The sequence below is a fragment of the Hydractinia symbiolongicarpus genome, chromosome 3, assembly GCF_029227915.1.
Source record: "Hydractinia symbiolongicarpus strain clone_291-10 chromosome 3, HSymV2.1, whole genome shotgun sequence".
NCBI classification, from domain to species: Eukaryota; Metazoa; Cnidaria; class Hydrozoa; order Anthoathecata; family Hydractiniidae; genus Hydractinia; species Hydractinia symbiolongicarpus.
The window spans coordinates 16,552,385-16,578,784 of NC_079877.1; the positions used below are offsets into that span (position 1 = coordinate 16,552,385).

Sequence of the window (26,400 nt, forward strand, 5' to 3'; positions counted from 1 at the left end):
TAAAATTTAACTTGCGACACGCAGGAAAATTTTCATCAGACACTCCTATTTAAAACTCCGGTCTCTTTCCTAGTGGGGAAAGATAATGTCGCGCGTTATGTCAAGAGGTGTATTAGTTATTGTGACATTACGTCACAATGTCAAATACATCGAATTGTCGTTAATGGCTTTGATTAAATTAGTAAAATAATCGCGTTGAACTTGGATAATAACTTAAGCGATAAAAATAACTGATATCATATTTTGCCTCGATAATATGGGATGGAGTCGTTCCACATTATCAAAACGTGAAGAAGAGCCCTTGGGACTAGGTTGGAGGTCAGGGTCGGCGCTAACCAGTGCATTATATTCGTCGTCCGTGTATTTTATCATTAACCTCATATCCAATATGGCTTCCCAAGAAAGCTCAAGTAACGAAAATGCTAACCAGCCTTCAAAAACAACACCGAAAGATGCTCTTGTAATGGCAGCAATTTTAAAAGAAATGGGTGTTACGGAATTTGAACCACGAGTTATAAATCAAATGGCTGAATTTGCATACCGTAGGTTTAGATGTTTAAACTTTTATCAACCCGCAGTCATAAAAACAAAACAACAGTCAGCTAAAAAGATATACAACCATTGGCAAGATTGTTTAGATAGATAGATAAATGTGCATATTATACATGGCTAGTCTCACAAATACCGAGGGATCTACCCTGTCTATTATTTCCTGGAGGGGCATTCTTGCGGTCGGAATGTTCTCCATTGCTATACAATGGGGTACACAGTGAACTTTTCATGGTCAAACCTTCACAGTAGCAACCTTAATTAAACAGAATTTACAAGCAAAGCGGCGTCAAAATGTCGCAAAATGGCAAAAATTAAGCAGTATCTAAAACATATTAAAGATTTGACTAAAAAAAAAAAGAATTCCTTGAAAAATCCAGTATTGTAGTTATGAAGGTTTCACCTTAAAAACATTATGATTATGACATTTGTACACCATTTCATAATGGCTGCTTAACCTGAATACTGGCCCGTGATTGGTTCAACCAGTGTTATGACGTGAATCCGACGGCAAGAATGGCTTAGATGGAGAGTCCTAGAGTATTTAATGCTCATTTTGAGCTATGCGACCCAATTAGGGCCCGTGTTCTACTAGACAACTCCCGGCAGCATCCAACGCCCCACACAGTGTGCCATCTCCCCAATTTCCCTCACATGGCTTGGGTTAACCCGCGGCTGTTATTTTTCACAAATATATTTTAGGATTTATTTACAGTCATTGTTTACAGAAAGAAGGGAAAATTAGTCTCACAAGAATTCACTGGTGTGGCAATTTCATGCTGCCATGTTTTAGTAACTAAGATAATTTTACGTGACCAACATCAATAGTGTGATACGGGTCCGACCTCGTCCCTGGAAATTTCCGTAGAAATTAATTCCTTTAGGGTGTACTCCTGTGCTACTGACAGTTTACGGGGCGGTGAAAAAGGGTCTCTTGCAGGGTCTTCAGGATGCAAACATAACATATTTTTGATGGTGGCCTATGTGGCCACTCGCCCATGTTGATTCGGGTGAAGAGGAATCAAACCCACAGGCTCCCGCACAGAGTACGAGAGCTATAACCACTAATCTATGACGCCATTAGGGTTTGTTATCTTTAATACTAGCTATACTCAAAATAATTGCCCTCAGCCTTCCATATATATTGTTTATAATAAATCAATATGCTCTATTCAGATCCTAACATCTATGAATAAATTCTGTTGTTTAAATTTTGAGCAGTAAGCTCTTTGGCCATCTGCATGATGGCAGGAAAAAATATGGGTGCACTACGTGAAGCAAAGTTGCTTTCAGTCCATTTCTTCACATGAAGGAATTTTTAGGAGTATAAACGATAAAAAAATTAAAAAAGTACACAGATGGCTCAAAAAACGATGTATACTAGATAAATAACTAATATATAAACTAATATATAAACTTTTTAAACTTCTTTCTCTTCATATATATACACTTTTAACTCTTTTCTCTTCAAGCACTTTCTTTCAACTGATTGCTGGCATGGTAAGAGAAATTGCATTTTGGGAATGTTTTGGGGAGTTCAGGATAGTGTGTGCTGTGTCAGGACAACCATTAATTTTATTTGAAAAGTTGCCCAAACTTGCCCTTATATATGCTGGCGTTGCAGAATATCGACACACTATAATTAAAAGGTATCAATCTACACTCAATGATAGTTTACAACCTTAAAGATGTTTCCGTGAGACAGGAAAAACCTCTATGCATCAAATCCTAGCATTTTTTTTGCTGTTACACAAATGCCAGAGATTACCACTGAAAAGTAAATAAAAAACGTTACGCTGGAATTCATTTATAACCTACATATTACTAGCCCACGGTCCTCTGGGTCCTCATAACATTTAAACCTTTATTGGCACGTTAACTTAGTCACAGTGGCCCAAAGTCATACATATTCTGCCAATTAATCTAGAATGGAAGTGTTTCGTATTAGTGAAAAATTATGCTACTTATTTGTCATAGAAACATGCATCAAAATTAATAAAATCATAAATCGAATCAGTCAGATTAACTAGAGACGGGTGGGCAAAACATTAATATTAAAATATTTTTTGATTAAGCTGCAAAAAAGATAAGCCAAACATTTACTGAGGGTAACGACAGAGAAGTGCGCTAAACAGTATATAATTTATATATAATATAAATTATATATAATTAATATTTTTACAACTAATGCATAAGGATAATCTGTAAAGAAAAGTGCATAATACATTCTGGCAACTTAGCTTACTACATAATGTATTAGTTTTAACTATAAGCCACCCTTTAAACAACTCTCCAAAAAATTTAGGTGAGCGGAGCATGCCAAAAACAGGCCTATCAATAAGGGGAGAGTGATTGCTCTTGCTCACCCAAAGACTCACCCAATTCTAAGAAATAAGAGACTACCTGAGTCATAAATTGCTCCCCTATTTCCAAAATTTTTGTCTGGCTAAGCAATATCAATTCATCTCACATGCAAATCAATGGTTATCTTTCTTATTATTTGCATTAAAAAAAACTAAAATATAGAAAAAAGGCAAGATAAAAAATATTTTGTATTGAAATAAGTGTTGATAAACTTATTCTATCTTTTCAGGTTGTTCACCCAATCTAAATTATTGTAGATTTGGGGGAGCGATTTATTGCTCAGGTGTTATTTTCTTATTGATAGCCTTGCAAAAAGAAATTGACTGATATCATAGTTGCTTGATTTACGTCTCTATTCCACGATGTGTTTTTTTCTAATATGAGATCCAAGGTAATTATTTCTAAAGCCTGTTTTATGATTACATTGGTTGCAAAACTTGCCAACTTGTCTCAGATGTAGCTAGTGCCTTTTTCTATTGCTCAAAATGCAATGTGACATTAGAAAAAATTGGTGAAGCAAATTAACAAAGAGGATCTTTGGAGTATACCAGATGTGGTGATAAATCTTTTTAAAAATATATTTTCAGCCTGGCTAGTTTCATAATGATATAGGTTTGTTTTTTATTTAATGAATGGTAACAAAGATAACAATAGACAACAATACCCCCACCACACAAAAAGTCTCCTAACAGTGACATACTCCAGCAATGTTTAGGCTGACAGTTCTGTGAAGTACACATGTTTAGTACCAGTGAAATTTTTTACTGGATTGTCATTTTTTACAATACGAAAAGTTGCTGAAAACGCTGGTCTTTTAAATATTATATTTTCCCATTTTATTCTCACTTGTAAAAAACGTTAGACATCTTTAACTATTCTCTGGGCATGTGACTTTATAGACCAAATTTAATAACCACTGCACTGCATGAATCTATGGCCAATGTCGAGCCCATGTATGTAACCCAACAGACCCTGGAATCAAGGTTTGGTATGGGAATTAATCCAAAAGAAGACATTTCATTGACTTTTTAGTATCTTTCCTAAATTTAGAAAAAAAATAATTAAAACAGTATAATTTTATTACTGTGTAAAAATCAATGGCAAGTGCTAGAAAAAAATACCTTATATACAGGCTACATTTGTGCTGCAATGGCTGCAAAGTTTACATTGTATTGTCAGTGTAAGCTTCATTGTCTGTGAACTATAAATTATATAGTCGCTCCATTACTGTTACTGCAGTACACCCAGTCACGTTTAAACCACAAGTTTTTATAGCTGTTCTGCTTCATTATATCAGGTAGATTTGGGGCTTGAAAAAGTAAATGTAAAATGAAGAAATGACCCTTCATTAGGATTTTTGATTCTGATGAAAAAGAGCAAATTATGGAGCTACACATTTATAACCGCCTTTCCGTATGCCAGCTGTAATTTAAAGTCCAATTTTTATTATATAAACACAGGAACTTAGAGAGAGAATTAAAAATATAATATATATATAATATAATATATATTATATATTCTATATATATATTTATATATATATATTTATATATATATATTTAATGATGTTGCTAACAAATTCAATTTTCGGACTTTTGTCATAACCAAGGGCTGCTGTCTTTTTAAAGGAGTCTAGATTCTGTTTAAAATTTACAATAAGATACCATTAATTTTTGTTTTTACAAATTTTGAAGTTATTGACTCAAAAAATAATTTTGGATTAACTTCCCCTTTAAAACAAAGGTTACATCATCATCGTCATCATCATCACTTGTTTACCATGACTTTTTCCCATTTAAGTGGGTTGCACAGAAAAATCATATAACATATTCCTTTCCTTTACGTGCAGGTTACATTACTGATGTGGTCGAAGATGCTCGAGTGTATTCCTTTCATGCAAATCGAAAAAATGTTAATATAGATGATATTAAACTGGCTGTTTCACAGAAACTTGATCATTCGTTCACTTCCCCTCCTCCGAGAGAGGTAAATTATTAAAGTTTATTTTAGCACTGTTTTATGTTCTAAATTGAAAATTTATGTAATTATTATTATTATTATTATTATTATTATTATTATTATTATTATTATTATTATTATTATTATTATTATTATTATTATTATTATTATTTTTATAAATTTGCTAGGAAATATTTTTTTGAATGACTTGAAAATACCTTTTTATTTTAAGGGTTTTTTAAAGCTAAAGTTAAGCTAGAGTGGTAATACTTTAAGCTGATTTTTCACTAAGCAGACCAAAAACTCTGAAAGCAGAGCAGACATTATTATAGTAACAATAGCTGCCCTGCTTTCTACATGTCGCTTTTAATTCCAGTTGTAAAAAGTGTATTTGCAACATCGAAAGAGCGGTTGAGAGGCCTGAGTAGGAAACTTTTACTGTTCTGGCACTGTACGACAGCACATGGTAAATTATTGCCTGCAAAAAAGCATTGGTTTAAAATTACTGCTACCATTGTATTCCTAATCCGTTCCTGAAAACATCTGCAACAATATGATATTTGTTATTTCTTTTTAGTTTCTGCTTGATATTGCACGGAGTAAGAATTCATTACCATTGCCACTTATAGCAGACCGCAGTGGAATTCGTTTGCCTCCAGAAAGATATTGTCTTACCTCCAACAATTACAAGACTAAATCATCCAGAAAAGTGAGTATCCACTGCTACATATGCCCAATTTTATATTTAATGTAAGAAATAAATGTAGAGAAAAAAATTTGAATTAATGTTTGTGAATTACCTTGTATCCATATGATTTAAATACCACATTCTTTAAACAACATTTAACCAATATTCTTCAAATTTTTAATCTTTTATTTTGCATTTTATCTTTCTTAAGGTCTTTCAATTTTTTCAGATTTTAGCGTCAAATTATTAAAGAGTGGTCCGGTTTTAAAAATACTCTTTTTTCAGTTAACAAATAATCATCTTGGTGCTTGGTGGTTATGCTAAATTGTATATTTTGTAAACTTCCAAGTTTTTCCCCTGGATTATTAAAAGAATATTCTTCAGCCAATTTCAGTCCATAAAATGGTTCTATTCTGATAGCTTTTTAATTTTCAAGATAATTACATATATTTTTTTAGAAGAAACTTAACTTTTGACCTGATGTTTGAGTTGATAAGAAATAGCCTTCAATTTGATAAGAAAGCAGTTTACAGGTTCCTTCGGTTCCCAATCAGGAAAAAAGGGGCTGTTCTACATGGAGGATAAATGTGTATAAATGATCGTGATCAAAAACAATTAAAGACCGTTAATAGATTTTTCGAAACCGCAGCTTAAACTCTTCTTACCCAATATTGTTGTTAAGTTTATACTAAAGTTGCTTAGAAATTTTGTATATTTGACTAAAATTTGCTCATTAAGTGATTGCTTAAAAAATGTGTGTTTTCGGAAGAGATCACTTTTTGCAAAAATAATTCGTTGATTTATTGTCATGCACAATAGTTTTTAGACTTTTTAGATATTATATTTAAAATATTAAACAAGAAATAAAAACAAAAAACTGACGTGGTATTTGCTTGTGTAAAGGTCTTTTTTGGAACCTTGAGTACATTTTAATGTTAATTTGAACATCATTTTTGTAGGGTAATCCAGCAAACCAAAGAAAGCAAAGTGCTTCCACTTCAAGTGAGTATTTTCAACAAAAAATGATTTGCTTTGTTTAATGTTTTCTGTAGCTTGTCATATTAATTAAAAAAATTCTAAATGTAATTTAGACAAAACAAAGATCTCGTCAGTACCAGGAAATATAGCAACGCAAAAAATGCAGCATCAAACACAGCAACTACAACAACAACAGCAACACCAGTTGCAACTACAGCAACAACAACAACAACAACAACACCAGATGCAACTACAGCAACAACAACAACAACAACACCAGATGCAACTACAGCAACAACAACAACAACACCAGATGCAACTACAACAACAACAACAAATGCAGCAGCAGTCTCAAGTGTGTACACTAATGCTTTTACTCTTTTTATATGACCCTATTTTCATATCCGTTTTTCTTACGCAAAATACAGATGCAAAACGAGATCCGCTATGAGAAATTAATTTTGTCACATTGTTTACTTGTGCTATTTGCAAAATTAGTTTGTCATACAATCTAATTATTAGCATTTGGTAATAATACGGGATAATAGTATGTATCTGCCAGATACATACTATTATATGGTTGGTTTATTATTCTTGGTGTTAAATTAGCTAAGTAAACTGGCTTTGAATATGAACAGCGCTAGATGACTTTATTCCAAACAAACGTGAAATATATTTTTAATAATTTTTATGTTATTCTTTTTGTTTTTTCTGAGTGCGTATTTCGCAGAATAAAAACGGAAATGGAAACAGATTATTGAAAGCATGCTTGAATATACGTCGGCATAGAATTTTAAACCAAAACCGTTCCCTCTATTCGCGAAAACCGCAATGCATCGCGGTAGTTGTATTCAAGAAATATTTCCTCGAAGCTTATTATTTTCCCAAAGTTGTCTTCATTAAGCGGCGGCTAATTATTATGGTGATAAATAATCTCCGTAAGCTATTTTCACATTTGCGGTCCATTTCGCAGTTTCGCAATTATCTCAATAATGGCAGGCTATTATCCATATGTAAAAATTGTATTTCGAGCCAGTTGAGAGGGAAAAAGCTTTTTGTACGAAGCAGATATGTCTAACTTAATCGATTTCAATTCAAGTATTGATCTTTTCATAACATCTGAAAACTTGGATCCTAGCTTTTCTCAAAGCTCTAGCGTGGGTCCAAGACCAGTTTTCAAAAAAATACAAAACTCTGGTGAAGATGAAACACTTGAAGAAGATATCACAAATACTGTCAAAGACTGGAGCACTGATCTGTCACATCTTCACATCATCACATGAGCGAATTTATAAGTAGTAAGTGAAAGTTAAGAGACTTTGTTTTTTTGCTAAATGTTATGTCGCTGCCTCAATGAAAAAAGAAAAATATACTGTGTACATGCATCTATGTCAAGAAACTGGTGATGTATTTTATGGAAAATGTAGTTGCAAAGCTGGTAGCGGAGGCTGCTGTAAACACGTTGCAGCTGCATTATATCAGTTAGTTGATTATAGAACACTTGGTGTAAAAAGCGTGCCTGATGACAAAACATGCACTAGCGTTCTTCAAAAATGGCATGTTCCAGGTGAATCAGCAAATGTAGACCAATAAAATTTTCAGAATTGACATTTGCCAAAGCTGACATAAACAAAGACGCCAAGAACAGTCGTAAGAGACCACTAGTTACTGGGAATAGATATTTTTGTGCCACACCACTGTTCGCACACACGCCGAAATAAAAAATAAAAAAATTAAGTGAAAGTTTGTTATCAACTGGAAAAGGTGTTATATTTGGAACTTTATTGAAGGGAAATGATTACAAACCATGTAATTTTTTTGACACATCTGTAAAGCAGTATATTGCCAACAAAGTTCTTACATAGAAAGAAAATAAACGTCCAATACATGCAGTTCTTGAAAAAATTGCTGTAAATAATATGGATATCAGTAAATTAGATGATAAACAACAAAAATTTGTTACTGAGCATTTGTTAGTTGATGAGGAAAGGATAATACAAATTAAACTGTCCGCCATAACTGAGTCACCATTCTGTAGCAAGTTATATATACCACTGTTCTTAGTTTTTTTTTTATCTGAAAATCGAACAGCATACAAATCAGATACAGACGTTACTGCTCCATTTGGTGCTATCCCGACTAGTCCTTTTGCGGGGTTATGATGTTTATACCTGGAGAATGTAGCAGACTGGCTACGATAAGATGTCGGCATTTCGATAAAAATTTCAGTGCAATCTAAAATAACACGCGTACTTGGATATTCTTTTTTGAAACAGTTCGGCATTTATCTTGTATGTTTTTTTTAGTAGCCCAAATAGTGAGCATTCTGAATTGAGAGTGCAAAAAGTCTATCCATGTTATAATTTTTTTACTGATGTGACTAGTTGACATATTGCACCTGATTGCTAAATCTTCCAGCGGGAAAGCAAATCTTAGAAAGAATTCCTCTACTGAATTGAGTGTTCTACTTCGTCCTCTTTTGTTTATTTCTTTTGATGTTTTACTTTCCATATTTGTGTTTCACCCCCAGTAAACTAGTTTACTAGCTGCTGGTTCTAAGTAGTCCGATATTATTTTGAATATATCATATGATTCTAATCGAGTGTAAAATTTGAAGTGTGCTTCATTATGTTTGAATCTGTCAATTGTAAACTTTGTATTTTGAATATTTTTTTCTAAATTTTCAATTATTGTTTTAAACTCATTTTTCTTGCGGTTAAAGTCTACCCTAAATTTTTTTAGTTCTTCTGTTAACTGAGCTACTGTAGTTTCAAGCTCTTCTTCCAATGACGGCTGTTTTTCTATTTAACATGTAGCTTTATCAGGACGTATAGCAGATAAAAGAATGCGATCCCTTCCAGAACTATTCATCGTTTTTCTAGATTTCCACTCTGTAGGTTTTATAGTCTTCGGAACTATCGTTGGAACATTGTTCGTATAATTTTTTTTACCTCCTATGAAGTGTTCTGAACAGACTCGATGTGATGTAGATGGGACAAATGATTGTCGACTGATTTTATGTAGCCATTTTTGTCTCAATACAGTATCTTTTGGAATAACATAAAAAAACAAGTTAGGATTTCTTTTTGAGTTGTTATAGCAATGGGGTACACAGCAGTTATTCCACCTGTCCTCTTCGAAATATTTGTTGTACTTGAAAACTCCGATGAAGAATTTGACGTCAGATCAATGGATTCATTGACGTTGTTATAGTTTTCAGAAAAACTGTTTGTTGATGTAGAATTTAAAAAGTTTTCTTCCATTCTTTATCTTTGTAAGCTAGCTAGCTAATTTGTTTATCTTGAATACAAATACCATAATGCATTGCGGTTTACTCGAATAAAAAGAAGCGGACATATTCTCAAGGTACTGCAGAAGTATTGACCAGGCTGGAAATTTAATGGATACAAATTCATATTTTTTGCAAGTCAAATTACCTTAAGGGAAGAAACTTTTGCAGAACTTTTTTTTCGGAATCAATTTTTGCAGATTTTGCCCAAATCCGAAAAAATTAATTCCTCAAAATATTGCATTTTTCGGTCACTTATCCGCAAAAATAATTCCGCACAAATTTCTTCCGCAAATAGATTCCCTTGAGGTACAGAAAGTATCTTTAAATTTTTGCTCGTTCGTCGTAAAAAAAGAGAGCAAATTAGTCCATTTAGCATGTCAAATTTTTTTATTGCTTAGATTCCTCGCATGCAAATACCGCGGATGGATCAGCACCAACAACTTCAACAACAAAATCGCCCGCAACAATCTTTATTTCCTGCAATGTTGAAACGTAAACATGAAGGAGACGATGATTATGATACTTGAGCACGTCAATCCGTAAACAACGAGAACCGAGAAAAATATGGCTGATGAGCTCGTCGATACACGCGCACATTTAGCATGATTTCCAGTTGTAAACAAATGATAATGGTCTTACCTGGGCTAAATAAGCTTTTGAAAACGTTTGTAAATATATGTAAGTAATAAAAAACTTCGTCCGTTACACAATTTTGCAAAGTTGTTTTTTAGATGTTGTACTTTAAAGTCAGAAAGTTTCGCGGTTTTTTCCCGCGAAATATTTCAATAAATTTTCAAGGCCGTTCCCCGAGCGACCAAGTTTTTCATCGACAGAGGGGCAACAATCAGCGTCCAACTAGCCATTGAGCACTACAGACGCTCTCTTTTAGTACAAGGGGGTATGGAAATCACGTGTAAAGTAACTGCTTCTATCCCTGGATTCTGTCTTTATTTTTACTCTCTCCCCGAAAGTTTTTCAGCGTGAAATATCTGAAATTAGGCCATCCGCGAATGGTTTTTTCCGCCAAATATCTAAAAAAGGCCACACTTCTTTCAATCCGCGAAACTTTCTTCCCGCGAAAGTTTCTGACCTTAAAGTATTCTTTGCTGTCTGCGCGCCAAACATTTAAAAAAAAGACATCCAGGTATACTTTCAACGATATTTTATGAAGTTAGCAAAAGCATGTATTTTTGCAAAAGATATCTGGAAGAATTTTTAGTTTGACTTAATTTTCACAAATTTGACTAAATACCTTTGACAATTTGTACCGTTCCGGTATGCTGGAAAATGTAGATGTAAGAAACAAATTACACAACCGAGGAATGATGTTTAAATACAATTTCTAAGCCATGTTTGTGTTTATGTAATGGTGCTCCGATGTTTCACGAGTATAAATAAAATCACTTTAGTTCGAAACGGAGAAAACAGTATAAAAATTAACTTATGTCTAACGTGTAAATAATTTAATAATCTTAGCTGTCATAGGGCGGCAGTCCAAACTGTTCAGGTTGAAAATCTTCTAAACTACTAAGAAAATGGGTTGGTTCATGATACAAGCTGTGATCTAGACGACTATCTGGTACTAACACAACACCCATACCGGCAGCCTTGGCTGCAAGCACTCCGTTAGGCGAGTCTTCAAACACCAACACGTTCTCCGGTTTAGGTGAGTCGGGAAACTTCGAAGAAGTTAAAATAAATTGATCGGGCGCAGGCTTGCCATGTTTGATATCCGGATTATCACCTAATATAATTATAGGAAACAGTTTAAAAAAGTCGCCATGATTAGTGGTTTTTGTTTTATAGTCTTTTGTTGCTGAACCAGATGCAACTGCAATAGAAATGTTATGATTTTTCAGGTGTCTCACCAACCTCTCTGCACCTAAAAGTAAACGTTAAAAGTTTAAGTCTGATTAAATAATATGGCATCGTCATCGATAGCTACAGTTGTCTCCGACGGGCAATGATCGAAGTCATTCTTGGCTATTTAAAGTTTGGAAGATAATTAGCGAGTCGAAAATAATAAAAAAAATTAATCAGATCATGCTAATTAAAGTAATTAACTTCACGGTCCTAGATGCAAACAGTAGATTGAATATCATTTGTCAAAGTTTGCTTTCCGCTTTGTTTGTCTCGAACCAATAAATTTTTTGCACAGCAATTGTTGCAAAAACTTAAATAATACAAGAACTGTGGTAACAAAATAAACGCGATTGGTCCTTTATTATCGAAGCAATTTTTTGGGCTCGATATTTTAATATTCAAGTTGATTCACATTATAATTAATGCGTTGAATTTTAGCCTAAAATAAAGGACAAAGGTTTACATACCACGACCACGAGAGAAGCATGAAAGTACATTCTTACAGATCTCAGTTTTTACTAATCACCCACCTCTGTTTTGCGTTAATAAATCTTTGCTGAGATTTAAACATAGGCTTTCTCTAAATAATTTTTCTAAATTTCGAGCGACGAAACTCACCGGGTAGTAATTTTGCAGTGGCAAAAAGTTCGTCCTTGTGAACACCCATCTCCACCAAAAATTCGTCAGGGGTGATGGGTAACTTCATTAGTTCAACTGCCATCTCTGCTCCCTTTTTGCCTGGTCTGCCCATCATCTTCACTTTTATCTCCCAGTTGAACTCACTTCCATATTTCAAGGCAACTCTGTCCATCACTTCAGTGTAAATTCGCTCAGTATCTAAAACAAAAAACACGGAAACAATAACGAGCTGGAATATAAGAAAGTATTAGACTGGCCCAAATTTGGAAAAGTAATCTTTTTCGGATAATATTTTTAGTTCTATATATATAAAAAACTTTAAAATGGGAAAATGATCACTTCGGCTTTCTCACGCATGGTTTTTTCTTAAGCATGATTCTCACCTGGCACTAAAGAGCACTAACGAGGGATATCTCATCAGCGTTGATTTTTTTTCAATAAGTGAGAATCATTTTCAACGCTCCTTCAGTGTTCACTATTGCTCCTTAGTTCTCTTTTACGCGCAGTAAGGCTTAGTGCTGCTTAGTGCTGTTATCAAAAAATTTTGATAACGGCTTAAAAAATCAAGAAGCATTCGATAGTTGTCTTCGAAGATCAAAGGCGCCGAAGGTTTATGCAGAAGTGTTTGTACAGACAAAATTTTAAAATATTAGAAATAACCATTTTGTAAATACTTTCGATGGAAAGAACATAGTCAACCGTCGTGCCTTGCTAAGGATTTTTTAGTCGTGTTTATGAAAACAACAAAATCTAGATTTTCTTCTACGTCCCATGCTCAAAAGAGCTCTGTGTTTAATTTAAATTTGCTTATAGGGTGAATGACATTAAAGCAGACGCTCATTTTTCAGTGTTGGTTAGTGCTCTATCCCTTGTTAGTGCCAGAAAGAACTAAGCTTTACAAGATAACAAAAGACTTTACGGTGGAAAAAGCTACTCGAAGAATATTTCAGTTTCAAAAAGCAAGCAGTTAGAATTCTTTAATATTTATGCCAAAACTATTTCTGTTTACTTTCCGACCACTAACTTTCGCCACGCTTCGCAGAATTTTTCCACGTGAAAAAAGGTGTGCTAGTTTAATCAGAAAAAGGCGAATATCGTCATGACGGAAGCTAATTTATCGCCAGCGCTTGTTCATTATTTTTAAAATCCGGTACTTGTGACTTACATTTCTCCCGGTAATTAAAGATACGATAATTCTTAAACTATATAACTTTACATGTTTCACAGAGTACACTAGCTACACAGTTTAAAAGAGTTTTGTGATTATGTAAGTTTGAGATAAATTTCAAATACCAATTTATGCTTACTGTCTTATTACATCATTAATGATGATGTTGTAAGGTCAAATGGAAATCTTTGAAGCTGAGTATCTTAAAAACGAAAAAAGATATATAATTCCAAAAAAAAAATGATAAACAACTTTTTATCATAACGTACAAAAATATCATTTTCCCTGCTTCTCACCATATGCGAAAAACGACAATTTGTTAATGCTGCATGCTAAATGCTATAGCTTACCTAAAAGAAGTCCATCCATGTCAAATATAACATGTGTAAATTTTCCAAATAAAAGTTCTTTATTCGCGTTGTTTTCCGCCATGTTTGTAAATGCCACCATTTACTTACTTCTGAAATCCACGGTAGCCGAGTTTCGCCTGCCGTCTGCTTTTATAACAACAAATACCGAAAAAAATTGATTGTGGAACAGAGTTACTTTTGTTTTATTTTTAGACCTTTAGCTAGCTTATACTTTTATACTTTGCGAAGTTGTGTTTTTCTTTTTAAATATTCAGGTGTCTTTATGCATTGATCTAACAAAAACGAATTTTTAGTAACAAGTGATTTCAATGTTTGTTAGATCTGAATGAAGTCAGTTGGTCTAAAGCAAAAATCAGAAGGAAGACTTCCTGTGTTTGTGTTTCCTACAGTATTAAACTTCTATATCAACGATCAAAGCTCTCACAAACAAGTCCTAACATTGTACAATCCTTATGATTTTACAGTTCAATTTAAAGGTATATAATATAGCATATACAATGCAACTAACAATTATTTTTGATTATTTTTATTTATATATTTGCATTTGCTTTAAAAATTCTGGGATATTCCACCATAATTGAGTACCCCGATTTTAGTACAGGTAAAACCTTTTTTTCTTCTTTACCAAGCCATCACATGAAGCATCTTCAATGCACAGGATGTTCTAAAGCAAGTAAACTTTATCTTAACCTTAATCTTGAAAATAAGATGATTCATTATGGGTTTCACTTTCCATTAAATCAACATTTTCGAAATCTGTGCAAGAACTGATTCATGTTAGTTAGCTTTAATGAAATAATTTTTTGTGATTTTGCGAATCAAAATTTCCCTGTTTTCACAACAAGAACCCAATTTCCTGAATGGATAATTCTAATAAATTTTACTAGAATTTAGTTCAGCGAATTTTAAATTTCCTATTTATATTATCTTATAGAAAATTTAATTTGCTTTTATATATATTGAATATATATATAAATATTTTTTTTAAAAAAAGCAAACAGAACTTTTAAAAAATAATGAATATACTGAATTTGTGTCTGAATTATTACAGTATCATTAACATGGTAAGGATTCTCGGAACCTGTGTATGAATTCGCTGATTGAAGACTCTTCAGTTCTACACCTGGAACAATGTCAGGCGAAGAAAAAAACTTTTTTGTTGAAATTTGTAAAAAGAAAGTACTTCCCAATCAAGAATTGCCAAATTTTCGAAAACACAACAAATTTTTATTCCCACATTTTCCAAAAAAAAAAAGGATTTAAAAAAATTCTCAATAATTTAGTTTTGCAAATAACAGAATTAGTGCCAGCCCTAAGGCACAAAACAGGTTCTTTGTGCACAATAAAAGGTCAAAACGGCGTAATTACTAAATAATTAAGCCATAAATATATATAAAATAAATGTTAACATAGTTTTTATAAACGGATGTGATCCTGGCTTAAGAAAAGCCAAAAACTTATCGAAAAATATGTCTTTTTAATGTCCAACTATATACAATTCTTTGTCTTTAAAGAAATTTGTGAAAATTATTGTATACTTTCTTTCTTAGTGTTATGCAACAATCCCACAAAATATAATGTGGTTGAATCAGAAGGATTAATCAAACAAAAATGTTGTATTGATATGTGAGAGCTTCTTTTGTTTCTAGTATTTACTTTAGTCCTGCTTGAAATTGTCATTAATTCATCTTAGTGTTTACTCATAAATATGCTGTCAGATTAAAAACACAGTGAAATATGAGCAGTATGATGCCTATAATCAGATGAGTTTTAAAGAATTTAGGTCAATGCTTAGACTTTGTGCGATTGCATTTATATTTCTTTGTAATAAAATAAGTATATAACTTTTGTTTTACTCAGACTTGCGAGTTCAGTAACCTCTGCATGGGTTAAATGTTCTAGATTGATTTCAAAGCCTGAATCACCGTGTTGTTAGGGTGTGTTTGTTTTCTGATAGTTTTTCACCTTTTTTTTAATATATATTATTTATTAGAGTCATTCGAGTTACTAATCTTCGTGTGGGTGGTCACCATGAAGATAAATTTCGTGTACATATATACGAGCATGGTTTAACAAATTTGCTTGGTAAAACAGATGTAATTGCAGTTCTTTCCCAGTCAGAAAGACAGGATACTTCAAAGGTATACTTTTGTATAGGAATCTGCAGCATATAATTCCTACATTGTGATTTTTCTACCTTATCAGAATTAATTTGCGCAAATTTCGAGAGTTATTTGTCAAGTTCGCGAAAATTAGTTTCCACGAAAATAAATGAGTAACTTTCTATTTGCGAAATTTGCGCAATTTAATTCTCTTGAAATGTAGTTATTTATATATATTTATATTTAAAAAATTTATACTGTTTTTCCTTCTGATTTCCCAACTAGTATAATATATAAACTTCAACTTTAGCAGTCTTTATTTTATGTTTCTTACATGAAAGCCCTTAAAATACCGTATAAATTGAAAGAAAATGGCATTAAGTTTTTTTGCGAATTTCGCGAAATTTAATTTCCGCTAAATATTAGGATTTACTTACTAGCTTCGCAAAAATTAAAATTTTTTAAATTTTCTGCGAAAAATTACTCGCATTTTTTTTTTTTTTTTTTTGTAACTCGATTTCTCACGAAATTAATTCCCTTATTGTACTTAATTGTTTAACTGAAACAATTGTTAGAAAGTTTTTTTCTTTATTTTCATCATTCCATCTTCTGTACTACTAGAGTTCACGGATGTATTCTGGAAGGCCAACTTCAAAAGATATAGATGAGCTGTTTTTGCAGCAAAGACGTGGTATGGCTTAATTTTATTTATCTCTATATTTTTTTCTATTCTATTTTTTAAGAACTGTCACATGAGAAACCTTTATTCTAAATTTGTTTGAAAAAAACTTTCCTAAATATCTGCCATAAAGACTTTCAACATTTTTACATTTGTTTTAGAATCCGTTATAGTGCAAAGATCTCTACCAAGCATTCCGGTCATGATTGTATCACTTGTTTGTGTTATTATTTTAATGTTGCCAGCATACGGTGATCCAACTGCCAATATATCAGTGCCGTTGTATCTTCATATGTCTATGAATCAAAAGTTGATTGCATCATATATTCTTGGTAAATAACTTTTAAATGCTTTTTTAAAGGGGAAGTTCGGTCAAAAAAAATAAATTTATTTTATTTTATAATTCCATGTATTTATACTTATAAAAACAAAAAAACTTTACTTCATTAAACTTGGAGTTTCGGAAATGTCTCTAATGTTGACACAAACTTCTCGAAAATGCTCCGTTTTTGAAAAAGCGCGTCAGAAAAAAAAAAGCTGGGTTCTAACTCAAGTATGACGTTTTATAGTTCAAAACATTGCATCGCGTGAAAGAGTCACAACACAGGCTACACGATTTGCTAGAAGAATCTACTTCTTTCCTGCTATATTTCTTTTCAAATCTGTAACAAATTACTTCTTTGAAAATACAGTGTTAGTTTTGTAAGCAATGGATCAAATTCGAAGCGATTCAAGTTCTAACGAAGATGAAAACGATGACATACCTCATTTATCCACTCTCAGACCCTTTAAATTTGAACCAGAATTTTCTTTGGAAGAACTGAATAAATTAGGAACGTGTAGTTCCGAGAGTGATGAGGAAGAAGATGAAGTTTCAAGGATCGGCAATAATAACTGGTGCCAATGCGGTGGTCACTGTAGAGCGATGGAGTCGTACAGTGAAAGCTTGTGTTGCAGGGATACAAATGAAATTCCTGACCATCATTTTGAAGGTAAAATAAACAAAAAATTTAGCCAAGCATAATTTTCTTTTTCGTGTTTAAAACAATAACAAAACTCTACATATTCCCTTTAAATATTGGTCTTCGCGTTGATAAAAAAAAATATGCCTACGAACACGACAACTGACGCAAAACTTCTTTCAAAATATTTTGCCTAACATGAGTTTTTTCTCAAAAACATTTAACTCTCCTTCGCACATATTTTATTCGTTATCATTCGCTACTGCCAAAACAATCTCACAAAAAAAACACAACGGTGGTTGTTTTATTTTATTCAGCTTTACAAATCGAATGAGAACGTGCGCTCAAAAATCAAAACTTGAGACGGGGGTCATTTTTTAAGATTTTCTTTTTAGGAAAACAATGTATAACTGAAGCCGAAACTTTTGGGATGGTTTGTCTATGTAAACCAGTACTAACCACTGCACTTCCGATTCTGAATAAAAGAACCAACTTCAACCTTAGAGCTAAAGAGGGGATTGAATACTAATAAAAAAAAAATTATTACAATGTAAACCTTGTTTTCATATTTTCAATGGCTTCTTTTTTATCTGGTTTCTCTCTTGGCGCTATATAATTTGGAACATCGGCGACTTTGGGAGCTGCGTACCCTTCTTTAGTTGTAACCAAATACTTAACTTCACTTACAATATCCTCTACGTACGACCTTTGCTTTTCCGTGTAAACTTTTTTGATAACCCAGGAGTCTGTAATCCTCGAGTATTGTTGCTTATAGCGATGCTCTCCAGACGATGTTTGTGCGTGGGAGGAGCTAGCTCCAGCATTAAAGTCAAGAACGGCGAGTTGTGACCTAGCAATCATTCCTGCAAAGCTAAAGTGTAACCTCTTTGGGCAATATTTGTTGTAGAGTGAGTGGTAAACTTCCAAATTTCCTGTGTGTTTGAACTCGACGAAGTACTTTAAATCACGCAACAAAGACTTAGCCCGAACTACAGATTCAAGGGCTTTATAAGCAGGCGTTCCTTCCATCAACCATTTTTTTGATCGCTGTTCTAATTTAGAGAGTTTAGAGTGTTCACATTTGTGATATATTTTGTTGCTTTCCCATTTGTGTTTGTTCTTTACATGACACAACAAACTCAGCCATTTCTCCCGTAACTCCACCACGTTACCATTACAAGAGGCGCAACACCACCAGAAATGATTTATGACAGCTTTTACCCAAGGAAGTAAATCTTTAGCAGTTGTTTTCTTGGCACATTTGACCAACTTTCTTTTAATGTTTTTCCCCATATGCCATACGTCAAAATGGTGCTTAATATCCTTCCGTTCTTCTCGCATGTACTTCCGGATTTGAACGTGCCTGTCAGTTGCAATGCCTTCAATTGACAGTTGATTTTCTAACAAACGATTAAGAACAACAATCAACCCTTGTTTTTCCATACGCGACGAATTCCCAACTTGGCCGACATGAACTACATGAAAGTCAACTATTTCATTTGATTTTGAATTAAGTAACGTGTAAGTTCCGTACTTTGCACTGTAACCTGGTGAATCACACCTGCCATCGCCTGCTAAGTCTAGTGCCTCATTGCTTTCTAGGTAAGACTGAAATCGCAATTCTCGATGAGTGGAATATATTTTGTGAATCGCTTGGAATATGTACTTTTTTTGTATTTCGTAAAAGGTGGTTTTGGACAAAAAATGTATTTTTGCGATTTGCATCATTTCTTTAACGCGTTGGTATGTGTTACCGGAAATTAAAATGGCTGAGGAAAGCAATAAATTTCCCCACGGTCGCTTACTCACCAGTGGTTGCGATGACCATTGGTGAGCATGATGGTCACTGCACAACAAATGTACGATTAGTTGAGTCCCTTTAACTGCAATTTTATTCAGTTCAGCTGGCTTAAAACAGGTGAAACAAAATCGTAGCAGAGGTAGAAGACAAGACCAAAAAACGATAAAACACGTGCCGTTTAGGTCGGGGATGTCCGCATCGAAGTCGTTATCATTCTCACTATCTGACAGATTTTCCAAATTGAACGATTCGTCTTGACTTTTCTCATTATTACTAATTGCTTCTTCCTCGTATTCTGAAAATTCTTCTATGACAGACATCGATACTTCTACATCGGGCGAGAAAGAAAAATCGGTATTACAACATTTGTCCTTCTTTTTTTTTGGTGTTGGAATCTTCACTTTTATTGGAGCAACTTGGATTCCAACCTTTTCATGACTCACATACAGTGATGATTGACATTGAACGCCGCGTGTCTTAGTGCACTTGACAGCATTGACAGCTTTATCAACGCCATTTGTTTCAGTCTGGGTTCCCATTTCTTGTTTATTTTCAGGTTGTGTAGTATCACTTGCTTCTGTTTCCAGCATAGAATCAATTAGCTAGAAGATAACCAAACAAAATTTCATTTTAAAACAAACCCTCTGTATTGCAAAAACATATCAAGGACCTTGAACATATAGACACTTATTATACCTGTCGTTTCTGACGGTCTTCGATTCTTTTTTCTGTTCTTTTACGTTTCTCAGGCTGTTTTGTAAAATTAAACAAGGTCGGAACAGCACCATCTTTTAATTTCTTCCGCGGTGGAGAACCCATTAGTTCAGCCTAGAAATTTAAAAATAATAGATTTCCATTACCCCCGTCTTACGAAAGCACATGTTCTTGAAGGATTTTTCGATGTTAAAAAAACATTCAGCACTGAGGGAAAGAAAATGCGAACATGCGAAGAAAATATAATGATTTTTTTTGACATGGTTTTCTTTTGGAAATGGCTGTAATAAATGAAACTGTGTTGAATTTTTCTAAATACGAGAAAGACAAATGTTTGGCTGTTTGGTGAAACATAGGTAACGAAAAGACTTACTTGTAAATCTCTTTCGAAGCACTCTGGTTCAAAATGATGAGAACAAATATAAAACCCAGAGTCTTTCGGCAAGGTACCACTTCTTTTTATATTGTGTAGCCATTTATTCCGAAGCTCTTTATCTTTTTTCGCACTAGGAATGTGATAAAATACTACCCGGATTTTTCTTTCGTTGTTATCTTCGTCTTTTGTCGTAAGCTTTTCGTTATCTACCTCCTTATTTTCCTCGCTTCCCTTACCCTTTTCTGTCTTTTTATTATTGCTACTTCGATTTGTACAGCCGATGGCAGCACAGTTTGGCATATTGAAATAATAAAATGCATAAACAAAACGCTTCTTCGTGTGATTACACCTAATCCCCAACACCGAACTTCGCTTTTTGAACTATAAAACGTCATAATTCAAACTCGACCCAGCCTTCGTAAAAACGTAAAGGGGTCAGTCTACGGAGGTGTTTTTACGCGTGGTTAACACAGATTATTTCAAAAAAATAAGGGTTTCGTTTAAAAAGAATTATCGTATTCTTTTTTTTTCTTTTATGACTATTGATTATGAAAATATAATTTTTGACCGAACTTCCCCTTTAAGTGAATAATGTAAAATAAAGTGTTAATTAGCTACGAGACGCATTAATAAGAGTGGTAATCTTCATATCATCAAATGCATTTCGTTCAATGGTGCAATACTTCAAGTTCAAGTTATTAGGAGTGTATTTTATAGTGTATTTTTTATATGTTTGTCCTACGTGTTCCATTTACAGCAAGCACTGTGTTTATCTCTTTAACATTTACATTCTTTATTTAGGTCTTGTAACAATGGCGGTGTTGAAAACGTGACACAACGTGACTCTCTATAGTTGACAATTTTTTTTGAAGTTATTTTGAGATAGCAAGGGACGGTGTATTTAAACAATATATATTTTAGATCTATGTCTTACAAAGTTTTGTCCGTGACATTATACAAAATGACCTTCATGGAGGAATGCATTACATATGTATAATTATTATTTTTCTATTGTAATATATATTTTTCTCTTTGTTCTGTTTTCAATGTAGTTTTAATGTTTTGTCGTTTTTGTGTTGATTTAAAAACTATTAAATATTGTATTGTTTGAGATGTTACTGTTGGGTAAACTCAGGTGACAGAAAAATCTTCCTTTTCAAATATTTTAAACACGTTTTGGGGAATTTCCGTACAAATTGGTTTTGATGAATTGTCAATGTTCGTTTCTGTTGTTAGGTATATAAATATCGGTTGACGTTATCGTTTTTGTAAACATCGTATGAATGAGAAGAATTCTTTGTATTATTTATCGACAATCCTTAATTATAAATATAAAATTTTTTTAACATTCATTTTCTACTTTTTTTTTTTACAAAATTTGACGACATGTACCAGCCACTTGAAATTTAATGCTTTTGTTTATCTCTAAATAGGTTAACAAGCAGTTGATTCTCTAAGTTGGAATTTAAACTGTAATTCCACTGACTCCAACAAATTTTCTGCCAAACTTTCTGTCGCAGGCATGCGCTCTTTCAGATGTTTCGCTGCTAACCAAATTCAACAGATAACTTTTTTATATATCTTGCGTTTGATTAAAAGAAAATAAACCAGTAACAAAAGAATAACTAATTAAAGAAAAAGCGAACTAAAGTTCAAATATAATTCTTCTGTTTAAAACTGTACTGGAGTAAAAATTAATAAATACTTTCTGTTTTAAACACTGTCGTTTTGTTGGGGTTAAATATCTAACTTATCGCCTGTTTTTAGCAAAATGTAGAAAGAATAACCATCGTCATGTGTGCCAATGTTTGAAGAGTTTGCGAGTTTGTTAACAAGTTACGCCTTAAGCTCGTCACATATATCTCTCGTGTGTTGAATCTCAATGTCGCATTTGTTTTTTAATAAAAATGGCAATTGTTAAGATCTGTTAAAAACAAAGTAGACTCTGGTAAATTCATTTGTAATTTTAGACATAAATAATGACTTGCCAAGTTGCTGACGAAGCAACTGACTTGATACAACATGAAGAACAAACAATCGATCTGTCAAACTGGATGACAAATCTGCATGATGACTTGACACACGTCCCTGTCAATCAATTAGCCATTCCTGGATCACATGACTCGGGGGCGTTTTGGCTAGATCCTCATTCTCCTGTGTGTCCAGGTATAATTATAATACGCGTATTTTGTCTGTATCTGCGCAAAATGGTATCAGAGTAACGATTTTATAGCTGTCACTCTAAATGCGATATATTAAGGATGGGCGAACCACACGCCACCGACTTTGTGGCGGCCAGAAAGTAAATCTTAAGCTGGAAGAAAAAATATTATAGATTTCTAAATCATAAAATCTATTGAGATGTAGTTGCATAACAAATAAATAACTATATTTCACAACTAAAGTATCTATATATTTTTCTAACAACATTTTTTACAGAATTTTCATGGCTGTCTGGGGTGAAAATAAGAAGGTTGTACTTTTACCAGTAAACGTAAAAAATAAGGTCTTTAACTTAAGATAATTAAGAATATTTTACGTACTATAGTAGTAACAACATTTTATAACCTTCGTTTAAACTTCTTTGAACTTAAGAAATATCTGTAATGACCAACAACAAGTTTTTCATGTTGTGAGTCTCTTTTCCACAACAAACAACGAGCTTCGAACAAATTTGTTATGATGAAGTGGTACAAAATTTAAATATTTGTACAGACCGAAAACATTTACCAACAAATTGATGGCGCAATATGGTGGCTTCATCTATTCACGAATCTTTACTTTCTTTACTTTTACCCACAAAGTAAATATCGATTTGTTCAGTAGCTAGTCTCTATAAAAAGAAAGACTGTGTCTGTCTGTCTGCAACAGGCAAAGTGGATGTGTTCATTTTCCTTTGAAGTCGGCGCGACGTCAATAACACTACTTTAACATCAAGATCCTATCTTAAATTAATGAAGCCATTACAGTGCACCTAAAACTTTAAGGCCAAATAACTGATCCTATACATTCTTTTGATGAGCGTGTCAAGATCTATACGATGAAGGCAACAGGTATACAAATTTAAAAAAAAAATTTTTGGATTTGAGGGGCTATTGCTGACGTCAACAAAATTTTTAAACCCTTATATCTCATTAACCGCTCATCAAAACCATGACCATATACATTTTCTTCATCAGCAGTTTAAGCTCTACACAATAAAGGCAACGTGAAAACAAGGTTCTTATTTTTTTGTTGGATGGGTTGCTGACGTCATCAAAATTCAAATGACCCTTCTTTTTCATTTTTTTCCTGCCCCAGTGGATATTTTTACGGGCTTTATCTGCTATAATAAAATAATAAAAATATGTTCGTCACATATTGTTCACCATTCTTTGGTATTTTGATCTTTTGCTTTTTTTGATTCATTATTTTAGGCGTATTAACCTGTGTTTTAGGTGAAAATTTACCGTTTTTACTTGGAAAACGTCGATTTTTTATAACTCTACGAATGATTTCAATAAAAAACATTAAGTCTTTGCTTCTAGATATTTTTGTTATGAAGGCTAAACATGTAAATTCATTTATTATAGAGCAGACCAGTTGAGGAAATGCGTGACATTTATCGGACACCATTACACCGAAACAGTTATTAATCTTACTTGATTTCCGCATGTTTTTCATAACCTACCTTCTAAATCTTTTAAAATTTTCTAATACTATCTAGACGAACCTTCCACAATTCGAAATTTGGTCAAAGTGTTCGGGAGTTGTGCGAAACATATTGTCATAAAATGGAGTACCACACAAAAACTGGTCATATCAGAGCAGCTGGAACACGGAATTAGATACTTTGACATGCGCAATGGATACTTGTCATCAGAGGATGACGTCTTTTTCGTGCACGGTGTATATGGACATAAGATTGATGACTTGTTACGCGCAGTACAAGTGTTCCTGAAGACACACCCTAAAGAAGTTGTTGTAGTGGATTTCAATCATTTTTATAGTATGACAGACGCGATTCATTCAAGGTTGGCAAAATCCATCTTGAGTATTTTTGACGGGATGATCTTTCCTGCTAACAGTAATGGAATCCGATTCACTCTGCACGATATGCGCGAAGTTGGAAAACAAGTTGTGATCGTATACGATAACTCCACAGTGTGCCAAAAATACACTGAATTTTGGCCAAGTACTGCAATTTTTTCCCCATGGCCGAACACTTGCTCAGTCACAAAGCTTATTGATTCATTGCACAAAAGATTCGATACGTTGAGAGCGGATTCATTTAACATTTTCCAAGCCATACTAACGCCACAGACAAGCACGATCGCTGCTCACGTGTTCAGCTCGCTTGAGAAGTCTTTAGCGAAAAAATGCGACAAAGCCGTCGCGGAATGGTTGGCTAATGTCTATACATCAAAACAACTCGGGGTGAATATTGTGATATGTGATTTTATTTCGTTAGACTTTTGCAGTCTTGATATCATCAGATTGAATGATCTTTTGATAAATGACAAAAAATAAGTGAAATTGTCAAGTGAAAATGAATTACATGTTGTTATTTATTTTAAAGATGTGTTTACACAAGATCAGGGCTTAAATATTTTTTCCTTCATTCTGATTTACTTGAAAAACATGTTACAAATTTTTTTGCTCGCCTGCTCTCTATTTCGAAATAACTCAAACTACAGTGCGAGCCGATCTTTCTCTTCTGAAGTCATCAAACTTTAAAATTTTGGTCAAGGCCAGCATGGTGTAGTTAAATTATTCGGTATAATAGATATGGTAATGTTTATAACATTGTTTTTATTTTTTTTTTGTAAATGTGCAAATAATTTCAAAATTTTCTTTTTAACTTCTATTTTCAACGCGATATGAAAACGAAAGTTTGAACGTAATCATATGGAAAACAACGCCATTATGGGCGGTTATAAAGAACCAATAAGATGTTAGCTCTGAAAAAGGTTTTTGGAGATATGTCATAATTTTTTTACGCTATATATATATATATATATATATATATTTTTAATTTTTACAAATTTACATTTTTAAGTTGAATCCCGCTTTGTTAGGTTTTTATGTCCAGCTACACGTTTTTTGTATAAGAAGCCACTTTACACAAAACCTACTAGTCGCCTTTAAAAAATGAAAAGCTTACTGTAGTTGTAAAAATGTACAATTTCTAAGTAAGAAACTTTTTTCAACATGTCCCACATTAATTGGAGATATATAGTGTTATTTTAAAGAAAAAGGCATTATTTCATCTTTTCTTGTATATAATGTTGATGAAAGTCTCTGTCGTATCAACATCGTGATTTCGAGTGAATATCACTCTCATTTAAAAGGATTTCTCGACCCCGTCAAAATTAAGAAACGTTTTCTAGTAAAATGACCTCCAAATTAAAAAAAAACTTTTTTTATTGCATTGTATCTTATAAAAAAGCGTGTAAATGATAAATTTAATAGGAATACTGTTTTGAAAACAACATAAATATTCTCAATGAAAATATAGTTATTTCTAGCATAATTGCCATCCCAACCCGTAAAATTTAGAAGACGTGATCTTTCTAAGTTTTAATAAACAGGAATTTCAATTTTTGCACGTTATAGTGCTGTAAACTTAATATTAATTTTTGATAAAAAAATAGATGATTTGATAAAATATATGATTTTTTCTGCCACAAAATAGTTGTGTTCACCTTTCCTTTAAAGTCTGGTTTGTAACAGTAATTATATATTTCGCCGAAAATAAAAAGAGCAAGTAGAAGTATGTGAATTCTTCAAAGTAGTCATACTTCTCTTCGAAATATATACGAAATGAGTATTTTTTAAATATTAATAGGGAAACATTTACTGCAGACTGTTATGCCCAGTAAAATTACCAAAGAATCCTTCCCTCGGCCCAGCTCT

General features: G+C 33.1%; 4 protein-coding genes across 6 annotated transcripts; 2 read left to right on the forward strand and 2 right to left on the reverse strand.

Annotated features, from left to right (window-relative positions):
* Nucleotides 1–365: 365 nt before the first annotated feature.
* LOC130635987 (transcription initiation factor TFIID subunit 9B-like) lies at nucleotides 366–10,540 on the forward strand. Its single transcript, XM_057445550.1, has 6 exons — nucleotides 366–542; nucleotides 4,763–4,899; nucleotides 5,450–5,581; nucleotides 6,520–6,562; nucleotides 6,652–6,893; nucleotides 10,229–10,540. Exons 1-6 carry the CDS (start codon nucleotides 389–391, stop codon nucleotides 10,355–10,357), a joined length of 837 nt encoding a protein of 278 aa, XP_057301533.1. The 5' UTR covers nucleotides 366–388; the 3' UTR covers nucleotides 10,358–10,540.
* A 642-nt stretch (nucleotides 10,541–11,182) lies between these two features.
* On the reverse strand, nucleotides 11,183–14,096 carry LOC130635988 (pseudouridine-5'-phosphatase-like). 2 transcript variants are annotated; one of them, XM_057445552.1, is made up of 4 exons: nucleotides 13,851–13,988; nucleotides 13,640–13,702; nucleotides 12,312–12,530; nucleotides 11,183–11,712 (listed from the first exon to the last, which is right to left on the reverse strand). In XM_057445552.1, the coding sequence occupies exons 3-4, from the start codon at nucleotides 12,502–12,504 to the stop codon at nucleotides 11,303–11,305; spliced, it is 603 nt and encodes a 200-aa protein (XP_057301535.1). In that variant the 5' UTR covers nucleotides 12,505–12,530; nucleotides 13,640–13,702; nucleotides 13,851–13,988; the 3' UTR covers nucleotides 11,183–11,302. The 2 variants fall into 2 exon arrangements, with proteins under 2 accessions (XP_057301535.1, XP_057301534.1); XM_057445551.1 differs by lacking the exon at nucleotides 13,640–13,702 and having other exon boundaries at nucleotides 13,851–14,096.
* On the forward strand, nucleotides 14,048–25,587 carry LOC130635986 (motile sperm domain-containing protein 1-like). 2 transcript variants are annotated; one of them, XM_057445549.1, is made up of 6 exons: nucleotides 14,048–14,347; nucleotides 15,422–15,497; nucleotides 15,865–16,012; nucleotides 16,595–16,664; nucleotides 16,814–16,984; nucleotides 21,307–21,857. In XM_057445549.1, exons 1-6 carry the CDS (start codon nucleotides 14,197–14,199, stop codon nucleotides 21,336–21,338), a joined length of 648 nt encoding a protein of 215 aa, XP_057301532.1. In that variant the 5' UTR covers nucleotides 14,048–14,196; the 3' UTR covers nucleotides 21,339–21,857. The 2 variants fall into 2 exon arrangements, with proteins under 2 accessions (XP_057301532.1, XP_057301530.1); XM_057445547.1 differs by lacking the exons at nucleotides 14,048–14,347; nucleotides 15,422–15,497; nucleotides 15,865–16,012; nucleotides 16,595–16,664; nucleotides 16,814–16,984 and adding exons at nucleotides 17,042–17,644; nucleotides 24,212–25,587 and having other exon boundaries at nucleotides 21,307–22,671.
* On the reverse strand, nucleotides 17,954–20,234 carry LOC130635984 (uncharacterized). Its single transcript, XM_057445544.1, has 2 exons — nucleotides 20,112–20,234; nucleotides 17,954–20,017 (listed from the first exon to the last, which is right to left on the reverse strand). Exons 1-2 carry the CDS (start codon nucleotides 20,232–20,234, stop codon nucleotides 18,158–18,160), a joined length of 1,983 nt encoding a protein of 660 aa, XP_057301527.1. The 3' UTR covers nucleotides 17,954–18,157.
* Nucleotides 25,588–26,400: the final 813 nt, after the last annotated feature.